Source organism: Chiloscyllium plagiosum, chromosome 35 (assembly GCF_004010195.1).
Source record: "Chiloscyllium plagiosum isolate BGI_BamShark_2017 chromosome 35, ASM401019v2, whole genome shotgun sequence".
Classification (NCBI taxonomy): Eukaryota; Metazoa; Chordata; class Chondrichthyes; order Orectolobiformes; family Hemiscylliidae; genus Chiloscyllium; species Chiloscyllium plagiosum.
In genome coordinates, this window is record NC_057744.1 from 8,177,183 (window position 1) to 8,201,328 (window position 24,146).

At 40.0% G+C, this 24,146-nt stretch overlaps 1 protein-coding gene across 1 annotated transcript in view; it reads right to left on the bottom strand.

Annotated features, from left to right (window-relative positions):
- Window positions 1-1,572: 1,572 nt before the first annotated feature.
- The window catches only part of dpagt1 (dolichyl-phosphate (UDP-N-acetylglucosamine) N-acetylglucosaminephosphotransferase 1 (GlcNAc-1-P transferase)), a 26,583-nt gene continuing 4,009 nt past the window's right edge, over window positions 1,573-24,146 (bottom strand). Inside the window, exons 2-9 of the mRNA XM_043676597.1 lie at window positions 19,542-19,662; window positions 16,490-16,703; window positions 15,053-15,199; window positions 11,847-11,931; window positions 8,509-8,697; window positions 8,026-8,113; window positions 4,976-5,131; window positions 1,573-3,791 (exon numbers count right to left, since the gene is read on the bottom strand). Of these exons, the coding sequence (XP_043532532.1) occupies window positions 3,726-3,791; window positions 4,976-5,131; window positions 8,026-8,113; window positions 8,509-8,697; window positions 11,847-11,931; window positions 15,053-15,199; window positions 16,490-16,703; window positions 19,542-19,662 (1,066 nt within the window). The 3' untranslated portion in view covers window positions 1,573-3,725. The remainder of the gene's footprint in view (window positions 3,792-4,975; window positions 5,132-8,025; window positions 8,114-8,508; window positions 8,698-11,846; window positions 11,932-15,052; window positions 15,200-16,489; window positions 16,704-19,541; window positions 19,663-24,146) is intronic.

A 24,146-nucleotide genomic window follows, 5' to 3' on the forward strand; every position in this document is an offset into this window, starting at 1 on the left:
CTTTTATGTCACCTCAAGTATGAAAAAAAGGGTAACCTTGCAATCAGTGTGTCTTTCACAATCACTGGATGTCACAAAACTCTTTACAATGTGATAATGACGAGTAATCTTTCACTGTGATGTTTGTGGAGGGACAACATTGTCCGGACATTGGTAATAACTTCCTTGCTCTTCAAAATTGCATGTTTTCTCTACTTGAGAAGACAGGCTTTAGTTCAACAACTCATCTAAAAGATAACACCACTTCTTGTATGGCACTGGTATATCAGCACTTTTGTGTTCATGCCGGGGAGTGAAAATTTTTCCCAAGGAACACTGACTCATGTAAAACTACCAATGCAACCTTAATGGTAAGGTCCTGGGGAGTGTTGCTGAGCAAAGAGACTTTGAGGTGCAAGTACGCATGGTAGTGAAGACAGCACTTGTTTCGCTTGCCTTTATTAATCAGTAGATTGAGTATACAGGTTGGGAAGTCATGTTACAGCTGGATAGGACATTGTTTTGGCCACTTTTGGAATACTGCATTCAATTCTGGTCTTCCTCCTAGAGGAAACATTTTGTTAAAATGGAAAGGGTTCAGAAAGAACTTGCAAGGGTGATGTCAGGGTTGGAGGGCTTGAGCTATAGGGAGAGGCTGAATAGGCTGAGACTATTTTCTGTGGAGCATCAGAGATTGAGGGGGACTTCATTAGAAGTTTGTAAAATCAAGAGTCAAGGTCTTTTCTTTAGGGTAGGGGAGTCCAAAACTAGACAATATAGGTTTAAGGTGAGAGGGAAAGATTTAAAAGGGACCTGAGGGGCAACATTTTCATGCAGAGGGTGGTGCATGTATGGAATGAACTGCCAGAAGAAGTGGTGGAGGCTGGTGCAATTACAACATTTAAAAGGCATTGGGATAGGTATATGAATAGGAAGGGTTTAGAGGAATATGGACCAAATGCTGGCAAATGGGACCAAATTAATTTAGGATATCTGGTCGACTTGGACCGAAGGATCTGTTTCTCTGCTGTACATGTCTGTGAATCTATGATGATTGACTGAACCAAGGATAACACTGCAATAAAAATGTAGGAAGGTACTGACCAGCCTCAAAAGGGCGAAATAGCTCACTCCTGTTGTTATTTCTGACATTCTCTCAAGAGCAGCAATTAAGTGGAAAGTGCTGGAGAAACTGGAGTGAGAATCGAGTACATGTTTTGAGTCCTATATGATATGAAATTAATAATCTTAAATGTGAGGTTGTCGAGATGTGTTATCTGAAGTTAGCTTTTAAAAGGCTAAAGTGCCAAAGTATGTATGTGGAATTAGATCACAGTTTAGCCGTCATCTTATTGAGTGACTGAAAAGGTTCAAAGAGCAAAATTACCTATTTCCATGTTGGATGTGAAGTATTTTGAGATGACCAGAGTTGGAGAAAGGCTACAAATACAAGGATTTCTTTTTGTTTCACCTCAGAACAAAACTCATACTCAATATTCACTTATACCGCACTTGATAAAGCACTGCAAAATTATTCCATTTTGAATTTATATGCATGTTATTGGATCATTAAAAAATGCTCTTACTAGTTCCTTTCTTTAAAGATTTTATTTAGATACTGAAGTCACAATCTCAAACTCATGTTTGCCATTTATATTAACCAAATTCCAGAGTATCCGAGTCTCAATTATACACTCGCACACAATTCGTATAATCTAGCACATAAAAAGCAATATGCTCTTGCACTTTAATCAATTATTCATTCATTAATCTTTTCAGTTACCATGCACTGAACTGAGGTCATACCACATCAACAGCAATTGAACAAAGGTGTGAATTATTCACACAAAGGACTTATAAACAGTAGGTAGATAACTTCAGTAACCATGTGCATAGCCTGCAACAGCTCATCTTCACAGTGAAAAGTGTCTCTCTCAGACTCAAAATATCCAGACAACAGGATTTCTGCTTCTGATGCAAATTAAGATTAAATAACAGTGCCAAATTCAGCTTAGTTGTTAATGTGTACCATCAAGACCAACATAATAATTTTATGCATTTTCAAATAAGTTGGTTACAGGTTGATTTGAATTCCAAAATGTTAAAAAAAAATTACTAGCACCTGAAGCATGCTAGTTGTATTTCAAAGCAACATTTCTTTGACTTTCATGCACTGTGGTTTGCTCATACATTCATTCCCAGTCTCCATGTATAACACTTGGTTTTCTTAACACAAAAAAAACTAAACAATAGCATTAAAACCAAAAAATGCTATAAACAATCTGCAGGTCTCGCAGCATCTGTGGAGACAGAAATGAAGTCAATGCTTCAGGGTGACCAGCCTAAACATATTGACTCAGTTTCCCTCTTCACAAATATTGCCTGAATGCTTCCATTTTCTGACATCAGTTTGGATTTCTAGCATCCACGGTATTTTGTTTAAGTGGCAAGCAATTTCTTTGGATTTTTACCCTTGGCAAGACTGCCAAAAGCAGACTCATTACCAGCCAATGGCATTTGGGAATATCACATGCCTTAAATGTACAAACCACTTTGTTGCAGCTGCTTGACCACCATTACCTTTTGAATGCAATTTGCTTTTTAAATCAGGATGGCAATTTCACCAGCATTCTGGCCAGATTATTATCTTTGACCGATCCTGCAAGAGTTGTAAACACTGTATCGTAGACATTGCCAAAATGTTTGCATATTCTGGAAAGTTGTAAGAGTCACTGGAGAATGGGTCACCTAACCAGATTGCATTGTACCCTTTTCACCTGTGTTTGCCTGACATTATTTTCCTGAAATTATAAAATGGATGCTGCCTGTTGCATAAGCCTGCAGACATACCCTCTGATATCATAACTAGTGTTTTGACAATGGAGTCATTTTAATATTTGGTCACACCATATTCAAAATTTCAAGCTGCACATTCTTTGGGAGAAGGCTCGGGTATATGAATGGGCTTTCTCCTCACTTACTGCCAGTGTACACTATTGTCTAAGTGAGGACTGTTCTTGGTTCTCAAATTTTTCATTCCTTCAAAGATCCAGTGCACGAACAATGACAGACACTATTTAAATGCTAACGCTGTTGAGGAATTGGAAAAGATATTTTATGGCTGAATTTAATTCAGGATGCTAAACTTCCAAGTCTAAACAAGGAAGTGCAATAATACAGGAGCTTGTGCCTTACAGCACATTAGAGTCCAGAATCACTAGAACAAAGAAGATTGAAGGTAAGAATTAGTCTGAAGATGACAAAGACTTCTGGTTTTAAGGTGTTCAAAATACTATACCCACTGTAAAGCAAACTAAAGTCCTTAAATATTGCACTGAATTCTACAGGAACATATATCAATGAGGTGTGCAATACACCAAGTGCATGCTCAGGGAAAATTTACATTGAATTTAAATTATCCCCACTAACTGGAGAAAACATTTTGCCATATTATTTCAAGTGATCCCTTAAAATACAAGAACAGAAACTTCCCTATTCCATTAACTGATTCCTAAAATTTCTAAGGAAATGGAACCGAAAATCTTCAAACTTAATTCTTAGGCACATTATGTAAGATGAGACAATAGATACTTAAAACAGACAAAAAAAAAACCCACATTCATCTAGAGCAGCGATTAACTCTCCAGTATCCCCTGAGTTGGTGCAGTAAGGGGGAAATAAGGAAAATAGCTCACTCCCAAAATAGGAATAATCCATACTATATTTCAAGTATTTTTGATTCAGAATCAAACATCGTAAAACCAGCGGACCAGGTGATAACGGACCATGAAAGCAAACGCACTTCCAGTGACCTGGATGTTGGGAGTGAGAAGACAAATGCAAGGTTAAAAGCACAGAAACAGCAAAACATTCAAATGGGTTTGTGTCCCTGAATCTTTTGTAGAGTTGAACAAATATAAAATGCATTTGGTTTAACATATTTAATCAAATAGGTGCCACAGATAATTAAGTGCAGCAGTTAAAAACGTAGGAGCTAATACCAGGAGTAGGCTATTCACCTTTAACCTGCTCCATCATTCAATAAAATCATGGCTGATCTGGTTCACTTCACTTTCCAATCTGCCCTTGCCTCATAACCACGTACTACCTTTTCCAAAGTCTACGAAACTCTGCCTTGAATAAATATATTCAATGATCCTATCTCTGGAGAAGAGAATTCTACAGACTAATGATTTACAGAGAAAAAAAAGTCACCTTTTCTTTGTCCTAAAACAGGCAATTTATTCTTAAACTGTCCTTTAGCTCTCATCTCCTCTATTGTTAATTGCAGCCAGTCCATAGGCAGGAAACAAAACTCAATCTCCAGGGGTCATAAAACCAATTTTTTTGCAAATTTTATTAATGCATGCATTTAGGGCAAAAACTTCTGACTAGAATTTGGAAGATCTGCTCAAAAAGACTCCAAGCTTTGCTGGAATGATTGTAATGGAGGGGGGCTATGCACATCACTATTACACTTGACAGCATAAATCACATGAATAATAATAAAAATCATCAGCAAAAAACCTTTTCACTCGCACCCTCAAAGGATTAGAACATAGACTACTCAATGTCACAGTAGATTGTGGTAATACAGTAATGTGTGGTATTCAGTTTTGGCCAGTTTGTTGGGAGTGCTGGTTCATTAGTTTCTAGTTAAACAAAGTTTGCTGTATCACCAAAGATTACAATCTCGCAAAAGGTTGATTTCTACCCTGTTGTCCTAAAGCCAATTATACTTATTAAAAAAAGTCTGTTCCACTTATTGACTGACTGTGGTGAACTGAAAGTAATGGGCTTTGTTCAGGTTCACAGGTGAATTTGACAAAGCTATGTGTACGTATTTACAGATTATTACAGCAAAATTATAAGAAACCACTAAAGTTGTCCATAGCAACTTTGTCTCCATAGCAACAACACTTTAAAATATCTTCCATCTGCTCTACTGATCAAGTTGAATTGGTGCAAAATTTTTGTTGCCTGCAGCAACTCTCACCTGGATGAACAGAAGTATAATGGTCAGGGTTCTCTCATGTGTAGGGCCAATCAGCTTTAATACGAAGTTTAGCAGAGTGAGGTTGTTGCACTGTATGTACGCTTTATCGTCTCCAATTCCACGAGTCACTTCTGCCAAATGGAATTTTTCAGCCACCTACAAGAAACAGTGTTAGCATTCATTCCCAAAATGAAGTTTTCACTGCTTCCCCGCTATTTGAAAGAAAGGTGTCCCTCCACATGATTTTGGTCTGATTATCTGTGAGTGGCTCATTGGGTGAGATTAGCTAGGTCTCTCATTGTGAAAGGTGCCTTGTATTGATTTGTCTCATTTTGGGTAAACACAAATTTCATTCGTTTAGGGAGTACATTTTTATTTATTCTCTAGCTTGTAATTTTAAATACTGATCACATACAACCAAATCACCGTGGTGCAAACAGCATTAACTTTCTACAAGTAGTCAAAATCAAATCAAGCAAACAGATTTACAGGTCTAGGTCAAAATTATTGAATAAAAGTGTCTACATAAAATAAAAATCTGGCAGTAGTGTGTAGATAATAGTACAATAAAATTAACTAAAATAAACTGATGCTTTAACTACAAAATCAGTAACCAGCAAACCCAACATCAGGAGGAAAATGATGGGTTAGATTAAAAGAAAAATAAATTTAATTTCTACCGTGACAAGTAGCTAAGGCACTAAAAGTGCTACACAGACAATAAATGTTATAGTTTAAAATGTTTTCAGTGTTGTAACATAGGAAATGCATGTAGCAAACTTCCACAAAAGCAACTCAATAACTGCGAGATAATCTGCTTTAATCATGTTGACTGAGAGATAAAAATTGACAAAGACAGTCAGGAATCTCAAATCAAACTACAATACTGTGAACACAAATACTCAAATAAAAACAGAAATTACTGTAGCAACTCAGCAGGTCTGGCAGCATCCATGGAGGAAGAGAGTTAACATTTGAAGACTGATATCACCTTCAAATGGACTTGAAATTATAATGATGGGAGCATCATCTCCACAGACGCTGCCAGATCCACGGAGTCTCTCCAGAATTTTCTGTTTTTATATATCGAGATAGTTCCCCTACTTTTCTTTGAAATAGCATCATTACATCTCTCTCATCCATCTGAATAGGTAAAAAGGACATCTGTTTAATGCCTCAATAGAAAGATGCTGTTTCTGGTTGCTGTATTCCCTCAGTGCTACACTGGAGTGTCAGCCTCACATTTTACGTTAAAGTCATTGGACATCCTTCTGACACAGCTACGGTTGCGCAATATCTGCCACTTTAACTCAAATGGAACTTATATTTACATGAAACCTCAGCATATCTCAAACACTTCATTTACAATAGCACAAGCACAAAGAGTCATCGAGCGGTATAGCATGGAAACAGATCCTTCAGGCCAAAGTGTCCTTTCCAACCTGGTATCCTAAATTAATCATAGAATCCCTACAGTGTATAAACAGGCCCATTGGCCCAACAAGGCCACACCGACCCTCTGAAGATTAACCCATCCAGACCCATTCCCCTATCCTATAGCTCTACATTTACTCCTGCCAAAGCACCAAATCTACACATCCCTGAACTCTATGGGTAATTTAGCATGGTCAATTCACATAGCCTGCACATCTTTGAATGTGGGGGGGAAACCAGAGCACCCAGAGGAAACCGATGCAGACATGGGAGAATCTGAAAACTCCACACAGACGGTCGCCCGAGGCTGAAATCAAACCCAGGTACCTGGTGCTGAGAGACAACAGTGCTAATCACCGAGCCACCGTGCCGCACCAATCTGGTCCCATTTGCCAGCACTTGGTTCAGATGCTTCTAAACCCTTCCTATTCACATATCCATCTAGATGCCTTTTAAATGTTGCAACTGTACCAGCCTCCATGACTACCTCTGGCAGCTTGTTCCATACACATACCACCCTCTGTGTGAAAACGTTGCCCCTTAGGTCCCATCTTCCCTCTCACCTTAAACATCTAGTTCTGGACTCTCCCACCCCAGGGAAAAGACCTTGCTTATTCACCCAATACATGCCCCTCATGATTTTATAGACTTCTATAAGGTCATCCCTCAGCCTCCATTGCTCCAGGGAAAATAGCCCCAGTCTATTCAGCCTCTCCTTATAATATAAACCCTCCATTCCTGGCAACGTTCTTGTAAATCTTTCCCAAACCCTTTCAAATCTCACATCATCCTTCCTATAGCAGGGAGACCAGAACTGTATATAGTATTCCAACAGTGGCCTAATCAATGTCCTGTACAGCTGCAACATGACCTCCCAATTCCTATACTCAATGCACTGACCAAAAAGGCAAGCATATCAAATGGCTTCTTCACTATCCTATCTACCTGCGACTCCACTTTCACGGTCACTTCAGACAACTAACAGGACTCTTCTTATTGTTGAATTCATAATGGTGGCACGTGAAGGCTATTCCATTTTAATTTCAGTATCTTGTTTTTTGAATGCAGAAGATTTCAGGCAGATGTGATAATTACATTCGATTAACATGATTTAAACAGAAGTGACACTAGTTGTATTTCACAGCATTAAGACTTGGATTTGTTACAAGGAAATACATTTTGTTCTAAAGCAAAAATTGCAAAGGAACTAAATGGGGTGTTTCCAAACCAAATTTGGCTCAACTTTACATTGAGAAGCAGTTTTCTCTTCCCTCACATGCAAAAACAAAACTCCTTCCAGTAACATGGTTGGGTGGTCTGCAGCAGGGAGTCCAAAGAGGGACAAAATACATACACACATACAAAGATGGCAAAATGTTCATTATATTTGCATCTTTTGAATTGGCAATACTGCTGGCTCCCAGTATGGAAATTAATAGGTAGCATTTCCCAATTTTTCCTCCAGTGTTGGTATGGCTTTCAAGAACCCCTGTTAAATTTACTTACTCCTGCCATGGTGCAATAACCTTGTTCAGATCACAATGATAAATGCAGTTACAAAGACATTCCACCCCAACCAAGGCCATAGAAAACACAGCAGTTAATAAAACAAGTACCCTTAATATGAAATCTCCAAGTCTAGGCAAATCCTTAGTTTTGAACGTTGAATAACTCATTCCCAGCTTTCCAGTACAAGGATCTAATCTGGATGTGAAAGCAGAGAAGTAAAATATGTATAATGCATTCTTATCCAGCACATATGTCATATCCTGTGTACGTAATACAAGATCTATTTATAGACATATTTACACAGTATCTAAGACAAACTCATGGTTACATATGCAAAAGGCAGTTGAAATCCCTTCAACATCCCAACCTACCAAGTTTAAGCATTTGAAGTTTAACATTAGATACTGACAATGTATTTAAACTATTTTGTGCTCCTTCAAAAAGTTCTCAGTGGCCCTAACTTGCTTCATTATAATTAATTGGTTCATAAAGGTTCACCAACAGGTTGCACACAGAAATAGCTGTTTCGTGAAAGAGAGTCATTTTCCAGTTCTTACAAATGTATAAGCGGTATGTAAACGTGGATGTACCTTGGCAGTCTGTGTCGTGGGCATGGAATGATACGGAAGAGCTGAGGCACTGAGTAAAGGAAGTTGAGCACCTGAGGGATGAAGAACAGCATCATGGTCTTACTGAAGTGGCCAAGGATCCCAACCACTGCGAATGTCATTCCCGCAAAGTAACAGAAAGTGTCGCCCACAAAGGCTTTAGAAGGATACCTGCAGCACATGAAGGAGTACAAGTCAAAACAGCTTTCATAAAATAGAGTCATAGAGTTCCAACAACGTGGAAGCAGGCCATACAGCTCATCAAGTCCACACCGACTTTCCAAACAGTACCCAACCCTAACCCTTTTTCCATGGTTAATCCACCTAGCCTGGATATCTCTGGACACGATGGGCAATTTAGCACAGCCAATCAACCTAACCTGCACATCACTGGACTGTGGGAGTAAACCGGAGCACCCAGAGGAAATGCACGCAGACATGGGGAGAATGTGCACACTCCACATAGACTGTCACTCGAAGGTGGAATTGAACCCAGGTCCCTGGTGCTGTGAGACAGCAGTATTAACCACTGGGCCACTGCGCTACCAACAAACTGTGACACATCTCCAAATATCCAACATGAAGAGTAAATCACAGTGGAGTAAGGAATTTTGACTGCCTATTCTCTCTCTGTTTTGATGGTGTTAACATGCAGTGATCCCATATTCAGTTTCTTTTTAAAGAAGGTTTTCCATTTTTTGCTGCAGTCTCTGCCTTCTACAAAGGGATATGGAAGCATAACATGACAATCCATTTAGTTGGATTTTCCTAACACTTACCAGTTGGAAAAGGGATTTTTAAAAATGCAGCTTTCACAATATGTGGGCATAAAGAGCATGACTGTCCTTTGAGTACAGTACTTGAATTCTCAGACGACTTTCGATAAAGCTCCACACAGGTTAGTAAACATGATTAGAGCACATGGGATAGGGGTAATATATTGGCAGGGACTAAGGATTATTTAATGATAGGAACATGAGAATAAGAATAAATAGGTTATTTTCAGGGTGATATGCTGTGACTGGTGTGGTACTGCATCCATTGGTGCTTAGGCCCCAATTGTTCACATTCTGAAATCAATAATTTGGGTATGGCAACTAAGTTTAATGTTGGAACTGACAGGAAATTAAGTGGGGACGTGTGTGAGAGGATGAAGGAGAGACATTTCAAAAGGATTGTGACAAGTTGAGTGAGTGGGCAAAATATGGTAGAAGGAAAATGTGAGGTTATCCATTTTGGTAGGAGGAGAAAAGGTGTAGACTAGTGGTCCTTCTAATATTTTCTTCTTCTGTGAGGACCTCTAAGTTACGTGCGCAGCAGAGACCTCCAGAACTGAAGTAAATCATGCCGATTGCTGTACGTGGAACATTGGAGCAGCTGTGGGGACATTAGTGTGGAGTATTCCTTAAAGGATGAGTGTGTGGGAGTGTTAATGTGCTAACAACCTGGGTTGCCTTGTACATAACTTGCTGAAAGCTAACATCCAGGCAGAGATGGCAATTTGGAAGACTGTTGGTCTGCTGGCCTTTATCACAAGACAGAATATATCTTGCTTCAATTGTTTAGAATCCACTGAGACTGGACCTGGAGTACTGTATGCAGTTTTGGTCCAATGCCTAAAGAAGAATGTATTTATCAAAGAGGAAGTGCAGAGAAGTTTCACCAATTAATTCTTGGGACGGCAGCATTGAGGAGACTGGGCCTGTATTCTTTAAAGTGTAGAAAAGTGGAAGATGATCTCATAGAAACTTAAAATTCATAAAAGGGACAAATGCAGAAAGGATGTTTCATCCGATTGAGGTGGATAAGTCCAGAGCCAGAGGACACTGTTATCATTGTATATGGTCTGACGTGATGCCCGATACCTCATGGGAACAGGTTGATGATGTCAATTAAAGAGGTGATTGGATGTGAATTGATCATATAAGTACAGGGAGTTAGTAAACAGTCAGATAAGCGTTTTATTTAGGCAGTGATAGGGACACTAACTCTGAACCATGAGACCTGGCTTCAAATCCCACCTGCTCCTAAGGTGTGTAATAACATTTCAGAAAACAATGTGATGAGAAAGTATTTTTTTAAACAGTGGGATGAAAGTTTTATGGAGCATAGTTAACCAAAATAAAATTCTCACTGAAAATGTTGACACTTACACTATTCAAAAACATTTCTCTTCCACTGGATATAACACACAATCTCAGAGTATGGGATGAGTAAGCCATTATGGATTCAGATAGGGAAAAATTTCTTCACTCAAAAGATGGGGTATATTTAGTATTCTCCACACGAGGGAGCTATAGAAACTTGGCCATTAAATAAATTCAAGACAAAGATTGACAGATTTGTAATTACGAATGATATCAAGGTAGATAGGAATGGCATGAGAATATGTCATTGAGGTAGATGATCATCTGTGATCTAGAATAGTGGAATAGGTTAGAGGAGCTGAATGGCCTGCATGTTTCTAGGTTCCTCGCCTGACAGGTATACCGAAGTAATGTGACTGGGAATCTCCAGGATTGCTTCAATACTTGGCAAATCATTCTCACATGCAAGTGCTTGAAATTAACTGTTCTAAATAATAGATTCCTTATTAAAAAAAAAAGTGTTTACTTTAATACAGCAGATATCCTCCCACTTGGGACTCTAATAGCTAGTTTCATTTAAAACAACTACGATATGCAAATACAAGCAAATTGCTTTGCAGATTTGCAAGGAATCCAAAGGTCTTTACATAGAAGTTAGTTTCTAATAAATCCAATAAGGAATTGAAGAACAATTTGTTTTCTCAATCACGTGGAGATGGCTGGGACAAACAGGAGGCATCTTTAATGTGAAGCCAGCAAAATACATGAAGAAAATAAGAAGAAAAAATGATATGCAGATAAAGTTGGATGAAATAGATTTGGGAGGCGACTCTGTGGTAATGAAGATCAGTACTGACCAGTTGGTCCAAACTGCCCAATTTTGTGCTGTAACTTTTTATTTTGAAATCAATTTTATACATCAAAGAAGCTGTAAGAATTGAACTTATCTTATTGTTCTGTTGGTCACTAGCTGCAACATTCTATTTGCAAATGGTTGCTGCCTTTCTGTACCTTCATGTTCCCTTTTGAATATAGTTTGTTTGATGCATATTTTACTTATTGAGTAGGGAAAAGGCCGAGTCCAAGAAATGCACAGGAAAAAGAAATCATCATTGCAAATATGATTGCTGACGAGTGTACACTTCTTGAGTTGATACTTGCAAGTATCAGGTACATCTGTACCTTGTGTTAATTGTGTGAAGTGAAACAACATAATGTAAAAAGTTACCATACCAGTTATGGTACAGAAGCCCTAAAGTGGTGAAGAAAAATGGTATCATGAAGTACAAGGAGAATATGTGGTCATCTTTGTAGTCACCTAAAAGGAGAAAACAAAAATTGTTAATATTTATTCCATACACAAAAGAAGGTACTACTATCCAGAGCAGTTGTAATCTTTTGGTTTAATCCTTGCATTTAAATTTGTTTTCTTTTTTTCTCAACACGAATTTACAGCTAAAAAGATGTTGCTTTTCTGACACTCTGGGAAGAATAAAAAACTTCCAAAACAAAACAATTTCTAGCAACCACCTTCATCTTGAGACCACTGATTCATAGTGCAACCAGGACATTCAGCCCCTTAAATCTATTCCACCAACTGGTGTTGGAATGTGTTTCCATGGGTACCCAACTAGCCTAGATTAGCTCATCCAAACTGATAATCTAATGTAACCATTTGTTCACAGGATATTTTTCCACAGGTGGCCTGACCCAACAATATCCTGATTATCTGCTAATTATCACAGTGCTATTTATCACATTGGCTCCTGCATTTTCTGCATTACAACAGTGAGCATATTTCAGATGTACTTAATTGTTTGTAAAACTTTGGCAGCCTGGGATTGTTAAAAGGTGTTATATAAATGTTCAAATTCTTTCACAACAATACTCTGTCCCAATGTTCTTTGGTGACTTCCTCAGCTATTTCTCCTTCCTCAGTCAATCGCTCTTGACCCTGATCTTGATCCCTGTCTCGTTTGCTCCACTCTGGGAAAATACTCTCAATCGCTGTGCTGCAATCTGACTTGAACTCCCTTCTTTAATCCCTCCATCTTACTTCTCTCGCTGTCTTTTTTATTTAAAATGTCTTTTCAAAACTTTTCTCTTCTATTATTTTTCACTAGGCCTCCCCGTCTGACTATGGCCTCACCTTACACAGACTTGCGTCCCTCAGCACTGTAGCAGATTACAACTAAGAGAGACTTCAAAATTTTGCCCTCCCTGACTTCAGATGGCTAAGACCAACTGCCTGACATATAGCACCACCCTGGCTAGGATTGGCCGAGAATACAGATCAGGGATCTAACATTTGGTAGTTAGTTTCACTAATGTTTGTGCTCACCTTGGGTTAAATGATAAAAGAATGAGCTTGGTGTTTATACAAAGTTTTTTAAACATAGTTTAGATCAGCCAAAGTATCTAATACAAAATTAACTCTCTTTTTGTGCTTTAGCCATTGCTACATAGGAAATGTGTCTAAACCGAGAATGTCCTTTTTGATATGAAACATCATAAATTAAAGACTGAGATGAGGAGGAATTCCTTCTCTCAGAACGTTTTGTGTCTTTGGACCTGCTTGCCACAGAGAGTTGTGGGGACACAATCCTTTTGTATATTTAAGGCTGAAGTAGATAAATGTTTGATTGGTAGGAGAAATCAAGGGTTACAGGGAACAGGCAGGAAAGTGGACTTAGGAAATGTTGAATCGGCCATGATTCTATTGAATGGCAGAGCAGGCTCAAGGGGCCGAACTGCCTACTACTGTTCATATTTCCTAACCTGATGGTCTAAATAATAAATTGTATTTATTTGTTTTGCCCTTTTAAAGAATACTAAGTCAAAATACTACTGTGGAAATGCAATATATAATCTAAAGTAGAAAATGCTGGAAATATCCAAGTCTACTGGCATCTGTAGAGACCAAAACAGTTTTAGTCAGATTGATGATCTTTCTGGTGAAAGTTTAAAAAGTGTAGAGTCAAAGAATCATATAGTTCAATTCCCGAGCTAGCTGAGGTCACCATTAAAATCCCACTTTCTTGACCTTGCCCTTGCCTGGAGTTTTGTGACCTGCAGGTGAAATCTCCACCAATTGTCTTTAATAAGAGGCAAGACCCATATCCCTGTAGTTTTTTTTTTACAGCAGAGATACAGCCATTATGTCTGCACTCGTCATCAAGCATTTATCTATTCTAATCCTATTTTCCAGCACTCTGTCTGTAGTCTTCAGTTTGGTCTATCAGATACTCATCTAAATACTTCGACAATGTCTTGAAGCTTCCTGCCTGAACCCGCTTAGGCAGTGCGTTCTAGATACACACAAGCCTCTGGGCGTAGAAAAAAAATCAAATTGTCTCTGAACCTCCTGATCTTTATCTACAGATTTTAAAAATGTATTTTTGCTCCCAAGTGCAAAGAACGTTAATGCAAGGGAATGTAGCACTGTCCTTTTTAATTCCTTATTTCAATATCAAAGATCTTCAGGCTAGATACAGATTCTGTAGGACAGCAATATGGCTACAACTCAACGAGCATCCAGTGTCAATGTGTAAAAAAGTTGAGGGTGAAACATTATCTAAAACATACTTTTTGCAACTCCATAAGGCAGCAAGTAGCTACAGTTCAACCTATGATAGGAACATAGGTTGGCCATTCAGCCTCTCAAGCCTGTTCTACCATTCAATGAGATCCTGGCTGATCTGTGGCCTAACTCCATACAGCTGTCTTTGGCCCATGTCCCTTAATACTTTTGCCTAACAAAACAAAAAGGCTTATCTCAGATTTAAAATTAACAACTGATTCTTATTGTCATTTGCGAAAGTGTTCCAAACAGCTAACACCCTTTGAGCATAGAAGTGCTTCCTCACATCTCTCCTGAATTAGTTCAGCCTAATTCTCAGACCATGCTCCTCAGTTAGAGATTCTCCAACCTTTATCTACCCTGTCTTTTCCTCTTCATATCTTGAAGGTTTCAATAAGATCACCCTTTAAACCTCTAATTTCCAGATAAGTCTGTATCAGCTCTCCTCATAACTTAACCCCTGAAATCTAGGCATCATTCTGATAAACCTATGTTGTACTCCAGCATAGACGGTACATGACATTAGGATAAAAAAACACTTCATAATTTATCTTTATTCTGTGAATCATTATTGCACCTAATTTTGTATCTAGTTAATAAGTTCCCCTAAAATCTTAGTGTTAGGGTATTTGAAATACTGAATCAATTCTTCCAAATTTTTACTGGAAAATGATGGTCCACTCTTTCACATTATCTAAGCTGACCATATGAGGAAAGGGGCAGAGTGTCATGGCATTATCAAAACAATCAACTGGGTTCAGGAAGAACAACACAAACCCCAAACAAAGTATGATGAAAAAGTCCTGCCTTCGAGAACATGAGGCTGAAACATCTAAATTCCACATTCTGGTCAACTTACCATTTAACTCGACTAAATTGAAAACAATGATGGACATGGCAATCACCAGAGACTGTCCAGCCTCAATGCCATTGATGCCTGCCAGAATGTTAATAGCATTTGTACAGAAGACTGCTAGCATTCCCATATATGCATAATACAGGATTCCTGAAAGGGAACAACATAAACAGAGAGATGGATATTTACATAGGAGTTTATTTGATGCGTCCAAATCGAGAAAAAAATCCATTTTATTTGGTGCTCAAATCTACTGACCCTCAAAAAATTAAAACTTACAACATTGCTTTACATCAAAAACAGGTTAATCCCCAATTAAAATATGCATGATCCTAGTTAACTTGTGAAAGGAATTATTTCCTGCATACACTTAAAAATAGATATAAATACTGCCTCATGACTATATCAATGCATACCCAAATGCAATGTCAGCAAAACTAGCAAACAAAAATCAGAATAGAAATTTCTTGATATAGGTTATACATCTTCACTGGTCTGCCTGCACACGACTTCCCTATTGAGACCACTAGGGAGTTGGCTAGCTCAGTTAGCTGGACAGCTGGTTTGCGAGGCACAGTGATGACAGTTTCAATTCCTGCACTGACTGAGGTCATCACGAAGGACCCTCCCTCCATCGGAGGTGTGATGACCTTAGGTGAAACCATCACTGGTCATCTCTCTAATGTTTTTCATATGGTACGATCGGCTATGTTGACTTTATCTTTGAGATTACTGTCCTGTAACTACATGCTAGATCCATTATTCACTATACCATCCTCCTTTTGCTCTGTGGCAGTGTCACCAACACCTCCCCATACACACATACACACACGCACACACACACACCGCCATACCAAGTTAACATCGCAATGGTCCTTAACACTTAGAATTACAACCTCTATTTATAATGCTAATGTCCATTATAAATCTCCAACTGTAAATGACCAATCTAACTCAGTTTGGGTTCAATAATGATTGCTTACAAAAGGGAAACAGATTGGCTTGTCGATGCATAACATTTTGTGAAGTTGCTTCACTAATTCCATGTTGTTATAAACATAAAATTTACCAGAGTAGAATCTTGGCACTACTGTATGTATTAACAATAGAAAATGCTAAAGACCAGACTTATAATAAATACTACATCTGTTTCTCACAAACCTGTGAAGATCAACAGTGAAGTAAACTTCCTTTTTGTTTTAGTTGAACAGCAGCTATGATGCCAAAACATCAAGAGACAGCTAGGTATAGCACTTGGGGAATGGGATCAAAGGTTATGGGGAGAAAGCAAGATTATGCTATTGAGTTGGGTAATGAGCCAAGATCATGATGAATGGCAGAGTAGGCTCAAAGGGCCAAATGGCCTTGTCCAGCTCCTATCTTCTATGTTGCTATGATAATGCTGCTAGCATGTAGTAGACTCCAAGATTCAGAACTTACCCAAGTCCAAATGGAGACCCAAAAGAAAGCGAAATGGCTTTGGCACGACAATCATGGTATTACCAAAGTTGGTAAAGTACACCATGAGAAGGGGCAGGGATGCCATGGTCGGCAGTAGCAACTTGTGTCTCCATTGCAAGTTCAAGACGTCATCTGCAAACCCCAGGAATATCATGCAGCAGATGGCAAGGAGTGCCCCAATCAGCTGTACAAACTGAGAACACAAATTCAAATAAAATCACGGCGTTAAAAATTTTTAGCAATGACTTCATACTTTGTCTCTCTTTTTCCTGTGATTCACGGCACAAATCTCTATGAAATGCCAGTTTCTATTCATGCTACTGCCAGACGCTCAGGAAGATCATTAAGAGGCAAGTTGATGCAATTTAGACACCATTCTTCTGTCTTCTGAGTTTTATTGTACACCATCTGGATACCCGATAAGGCCTCATGTCTTTACATGACACCCCAATGTATGGCACTCTGGGTAAAATATGTCCGTTCCACAGCGCTTTTATCAAAATTTGCAATTTGTCTGCTATTTATCAACACCATTGTAAAACTAAATACTTCAGACAATTTTTATTGGGGCAAGCATGTGAAAAATATTATTTGTTTTGACAAATGTATTTATCATGTATTATAAATGTATGTGCTTACACACCACCTTTAATGTTCCAAGACACACTCAGAACTGTCAGAGTCAGAGATGTACTGCAAGGAAACAGACCCTTCGATCCAACTCATCCATGACGACCAGACACCTTAACCTAATCTCGTCCCATTTGCCAGCATCTGGGCCACATCCCTCCAAACCCATCCTATTCATAAACCTATCCAGATGCTTCTTAAATGTTGTAATTGTACCAGTTTCCACCACTTCCTCTGGCAGCTCATTCCATACACGCACCACCCTTTGTGTGACAAATTTGCCCCTTAGGTCCCTTTTAAATCTTTCCTTTCTCATCCTGAACCTATGCTCTCTAGCTCTGAACTCCCCCAACCCACAGAAAAGACCTGGTCTATTTACCCTATCCATGCCCCTCATGATTTTATAAACCTGAGATAACCGCTCAGTCTCTGACACTCCAGTGAAAACAGCCCCAGCCTATTTGGCCTCTCCCTACAGCTCAAAAACCCTCCAACCCAGGCACATCAGATAAAACTTGACATTAGGTTACATAAAAAGAATACAAGGACAGGTGACCAAAAGCTTTGTAAAAAGGTGACTGTAAACTTCTTTTAGATTGAGAAGAAAACATTTTCACAACAACAATCTGCAACTTTCATCCCCTTATAAGGCTGCAGGTATGATGAATAAAAACATATTTATGGAACATCTTAGACATGTCACACAAGCATGATAAAACAAATGAGCCACATTAGGACATAGTGGATCTGATGACCAGTAGCTTGGTCCAACAGATAGACTTTAGGAAGTGTCATCAAGGAGGAACGTGAGGTGGAGGGGCTTAGGGATGGAATTTAATACTAACATCAATTTCTTTAGCCCAACATCAGAAATGTGGGAGCACAAAACTGTTTGGTTAAAGGAACCGGTTCAGCAATGTAACTGCTGGGACAGAGAGCACAGGACACTGGTGGATGGTCGAAAGTTCACAGATGAAGCATACCCAGTTCCATGTTACTGAAACAACAAGGAAGATTACTGATGTGGTATTATACATACAAGCTTTGGGAACTCATGGAAGTTACCTCAAGATAATAATGAAGGATGTGCATTTATACTGTGAATCTTATGACCACGGCGTGCTTTACAGTTCATGAGGTATTATCTTGAAATGTATCATTGTTGTAACGTATAAGATTATATAGTACCATAAATGGTTGCTTGATTTGTCAATAGTTTTCCATTATGGATGTAGGTTTTCTCGCTGAGCTGGAAGGTTCATTTTCATATGTTTCATCACCATACCAAGTAACATGTTCAGTGAGCCTCCGGACGAAGCACTGCTGATGGTTCCTGCTTTCTATGTTTGGGTTTCCTTGGGTCGGTGAGGTCATTTCCTATGGTGGCGTCATTTCTTGTTCTTTTTCTTAGGGGTGGTAAATGGGATCCAAGTCAATGCGTTTATTGATAGAGTTCCGGTTGGGATGCCATGCTTCTAGAAATTATCGTGCATGTCTCTGTTTGACTTGTCCTAGGGTGGATGTGTTGTCCCAGTCAAAGTGGTGCCCTTCCTTATCTGTATCAAACCCACCACACTAAAACAGCAGCTAATTAACTTGAAAGACCCTATACAGACAATAAGCAATAAGCAAAACTAATGTCATTTACTAAATACCATGCAAGAACTGTAACAAACAACTTATTGGACAAACAGGCAGAAAACTAGCCACCAGGATAAATGAACATCAACTAGCCACAAACAACGTGACCCCCTCTCTCTAGTATCCATACAGATAAGGAAGGACACCATCCAACTGGGACAACACACCCATCCTAGGACCTGCCAAACAGGAGAGGTCCTCGAAGCACGACATTGCAACCGGAACTCTATCAACAAACACATTGACTTGGATCCTGTTTACCACCCCCTGAGAAAAAGAGCAGGAAATCACATCACCATAGGAAATGACATCACTACAGAAAATTACATCACCAACCCAAGGAAACCCAAACATATAAATAAAGTAGGAAACACCAGCAGTGCTTCGTCCAGAGGCTCACTGAAGATATTACGTGGTATAGAGACAAAACTTCCGAAATGAGCCTTCCAGCTCAGTGAGCAAACCTACATCCAGAACCTCAACCTGAACTACAAATCTTCTCAAAACTTGCTAATTGTCCATTATATTTGTCATGCAAAGGACTAGACTGAATTAACATTGCTCAGTCTCTCTGGTGTTTGAGCAGTCTCTAGGAGATCACAGATGAATTTCAGATTTGACTGCCCAGTATTGCTGTTAAAGTATTTTAGGTACAGGGTAACATTGTCTGATTTAGGAATAGCATACTGAAAACCAGCTTAGGGATATGATAGCAATCCATACAAACAAGACATTTTTGGGTCAGAAGCAAATAACTTACCACATCATGAGGAAAGCTGATACATTGCTCTTTCACCCAGCAATGCAGAAAAGGAACAGGGATGAAACAGAAAAGAATGATGAGGAATACAACACCACTGATTACTCCCTGGGATTCTGGGCTGCAAGACAAATAAGCAGAAATTTAACATGAATGCAACTGAACAAAAATCACTCTTTAACAAATAGTTTTGAACAGAGGCATCCAAGCATGAGTTAAAATTTTATAGCATTACCAGGCTGGCTGTATGATTGAGAAGCGAGCTGAGAGCATATTACTTTGCAAAATATTGCAGTGTTTGTTTCCTTTGATACGACAGCTTAGTTTATTAACCCAAAAACGTCCTAATGCCTTCAGTGGTGTGCAAAGTTAACATTTCATTGGCTAACGTTATTGATGTAAAGTGTCAACTATGGTTCACAGGCTGAAGTAACATGTCAGAATTAGAAAGTTGTAAGTTTAAATCCCACTTTGGAGAGCTGAGCACATAATCTCTGCTAAGATTCGACTGCAGTACTGACTGGGTGCTGCACTGTTAAAGCTGCTATCTTTCAGGTGTGTTATTAAAATGAGGCCCTGTTTCTTTTTCAGATAGATGTAAATTATCCTACAGCACTGTTGCGAAAAAGGGCAAGAGAGTTCTCTACAGTGCATGGAATAATACTTACCTCTGCACATTAAATCAGAACATCTGCTCACTGTTTAGTAAGCAGCCTGACATTTTTCCTACATGTAGATCTGGGTGTTCAGGCCCATGGTACCCTGAAGGTGGCAACGCAGATCAATAGAGTGGTCAAGAAAGCATACAGCATGCTTTCCTTCATTGGACTGGCTACTGAGTACAAGAGTTGGCAGGTCATGTTACAGTTGTGTAAGACCTTGGTTTGGCCACATTTGGAATACTGCATATAGTTCTGGTCGCCACATTACCAAAAGGATGTGGATACTTTGGAGACAGTGCAGAGGAAGTTCACCGGGACATTGCCTAGTATGGAGGGCACTAGCTATGAAGAGAGGTTGAGTCGATTAGGATTATTTTCATTAGAAAGACAGAGGTTGGGGGGGGACTTGATTGAGGTCTACAAAATTATGAGGTATAGACAGAATAGACAGCAAGAAGCTTTTTCTCAGAGTGGGGAACTCATTTACTAGGGATCACAAGTTCAAGATGAAAGAGGAAAAGTTTAAGGGAGATATGCGTGGCAAGTCTTTTCTGCAGAGGGCAGTGGTTGCCTGAAAGGTGTTGCCAGCAGAATGGGAGAGGTGGACACGATAACGTCATTTAAAGATTTATCTAGACAGATACATGAATGGGTAGGGAGCAGAGGGATACAGATCCTTAGAAAATAGGCAGCAGGTTTAGATAGAGAATCTGGATCAGCGTGGGCTTGGAGGGCCGAAGGGCTTGTTCCTGTGCTGTAATGTTCGTTGTTCTACATTACAACAGTGAATACACTTAAAAACTATTTCATTGGCAAAGAGCATTTTTGACCATCACAAGATCATTAAAGTCATTCTATAAATGCAAGACCTTCCTTTCCACTCTCATCAGGACAAATTGACATTCCCTGTTTTAGTTACATGTAACATTGCATTTCAATACTGGCAAGTTTATTGAGGCATGGGGGTATGAAATAGGGCTGGTTAATTACCTTGGCTATATGGCTAGTATGTGGATCAGAGCAACACCAGCTAGAGGGAGCTCAATCCCTATCTTGGCGGAGGTAAACCTGGGACACACCTTGTTCTGGCCCAGTGTAAAATTACAATACAAAGGTGATTCTTTAATCCTCAAATCGAGGATGCTACTTAAAAGTAGTAGTCAGGCACGAAATGGATTACTTACATTTGTGTATTATAATTCATGAGATGTGTTTAGAAACATAATGTTCAGCAATCAGATGTTTAGAAATACAAAACTTGTAGCACCCAACCAATAAATTTCTGATCATTTTGAAACAGACTGATCAACTACAAAGGAAATTCAACTTTTACATGAGTTTGGTAGGACCAAATTTTGAGTTAAAATGGAGGGGTTGACTTTTGCACATGTAAAATCTTTGGAGGTCTGAAATCCCACCTCATCTATTATCTTGCTAATGCACAGTTGCCTCATAGAAACTGCTCCTGCCAAAGTTTGGATACTTTAGTGAGAAGTGGAAATGACATTAACCGATATTCATGTTCACACAGTATATTAAAGTGGGCTCAGCTTGAAAATTATTTCATTTGCTGTAAACTCTTTGAAGCTTCTGTTGGTCCTGAAAAGCCTGATATAAATGAAATCTAACTTACCCAGCAATGAGGTACTAATTACTCAAAGATCAGTACCACCAGGTGACAGACGGAGTTCACGGACCTGACATCAGAATCCCAAAGCAACCACTCAACTAGAACTTAGTCAAGGGGGAGATTTCAGGAGGATAGCGGGGAAACATTTTAGGGATGCCCTCAAAGCATAATTGAAGACGTCAAACAAACATACCAGTGGATTCGTGGATGACCTGAGCTTACGATCAACCAGAATATAGGTTTATCCGGGAAAGCACCAAACAGATTAAGACTTCATTGAATTGGTTTCAGGCTATTGGATAGAGTGCACAAACCACCAACTAACCCATTTCACCAACCCCTCAATCAACACCACAACAGAAGAGTCCACAGATAACATGGGTGACTTTTCTGCTATCTCAAAACCTGTTGAACTACAGTAGTGGCAAGTCATACTCAATCCAGAGGAACTACTTATGAAGGAGACAGCAATATGAATGGGAGTCTCTCTTTCTTCTTCATTCTCTTGCACAGACACTCTCAGAATATTAGAGTCATAGAGATATACAGCACAGAAACAGACCCTTCGGTCCAACCCATCCATGCCGACCAGATGTCCCAACCCAATCTAGTCCCACCTGTCAGCACCTGGCCCATATCCCTCCAAACCCTTCCTATTCATATACCCATCCAAATGCCTCTTAAATGTTGCAAATGTAGCAGCCTCCACCACTTCCTCTCGCAGCTCATTCCATACACGTTCCACCCTGTGTGTAATCTTTTCTGAACCCTTTCAAGTTTCACAACATCTTTCTGATAGGAAGGAGACCAGAATTGCACACAATATTCCAACAGTGGCCTAACCAATGTCCTATACAGCCGCAACATGACCTCCCAACTCCTGTACTCAGTACTCTGACCAATAAAGGAAAGCATACCAAACGCCTCTTTCACTTTCCTATCTACCTGCGACTCCACTTTCAAGGAGCTATGAACCTGCACTCCAAGATCTCTTTGTTCAATAACAGTCTCTGGGACCTTACCATTAAGTGTATAAGTTCTGCTAAGATTTGCTTTCCCAAAATGCAGCACCTCACATTTTGCTAAATTAAACTCATCTGCCATTTCTCAACCCATTGCCCATCTGATCAAGATCCTGTTGTAATCTGAGGTAACCCTCTTCGCTGTCCACTACACCTCCAATTTTGGCGTCACCTGCAAACTTACTAACTGTACCTCTTATGCTCGTATCCAAATCATTTATGTAAATGAAAGGTAGAGGATATCACCGATTCTTGTGGCACTCCACTGGTCACAGGCCTCCAGTCGGAAAAACAACCCTCCACCACCACCCGCTGTCTTCTATCTTTGAGCCATTTCCGTATCGAAATGGCTAGTTCTCCCTATATTCTGTGAGATCTAACCGTGCTAACCAGTCTAGCATGGGGAACCTTGTCGAACGCCTTACTGAAGCCCATATAGATCACATCTACAGCTCTGCCCTCATCAATCCTCTTTGTTACTTCTTCAAAAACTCAATCAAGTTTGTGAGACATGATTTACCATGCATAAAGCCACGTTGACTATTCCTAATCAGTCCTTGCTTTTCCAAATATATGGATATCCTGCCCCTCAGGATTCTCTCCAACAACTTGCCCACCACCGACATCAGGCTCATTGGTGTTATGGTGATGTCACTTCCGCCCCCACCGACCATGCAGCTTCCGCGATCGCCGCCCAGACAACCACCTCCACGATCGCCAGGAAGACCATCGCCGACAGATTCGCGGCCTCCGCGGGGTCCACGGCTATTGGGAACAACACCGTTTCTGCCGTCGCTACAGCCACTTCCGCCCCTGGGGTTGCCGTCGCCGCAGCCACTTCCGCCCCCAAGTAACATCACTCACCTGCACAACGACCACGCCGCATGCGTCTCCGCCCCCACGCCGATCTCTGTCCGCACGCTTAACCCTGCCCCCATGCTGATCTCCGTCCCCACGCCGAACCCCACCCCCGCTCCGTCCCTGCCCCCGCCCCTACGCCTAACCCCGCCCCCACTCCCAGCTCCAGCCCCACACCAGGTCCTAGCTCCCAGCCCTGCCGTGTTTTCACCATCCCTCCAGAACTACCCTCTGTGAGGATGAAAGATCAGTCCTCGGCAGAGGCCTCACCTTCATTCCCCGATGCTTTCAGATTAATGAGTTCAACGCATGGCGAGACATCGAACAATTCTTCCGCCGCCTTCGCCTCCGCGCCTACTTCTTCAACCAGGATTCTCGCCCACACTCTGAGGACCCCTTCTCCCACCTCCAACACACCCCATCCACCTGGACA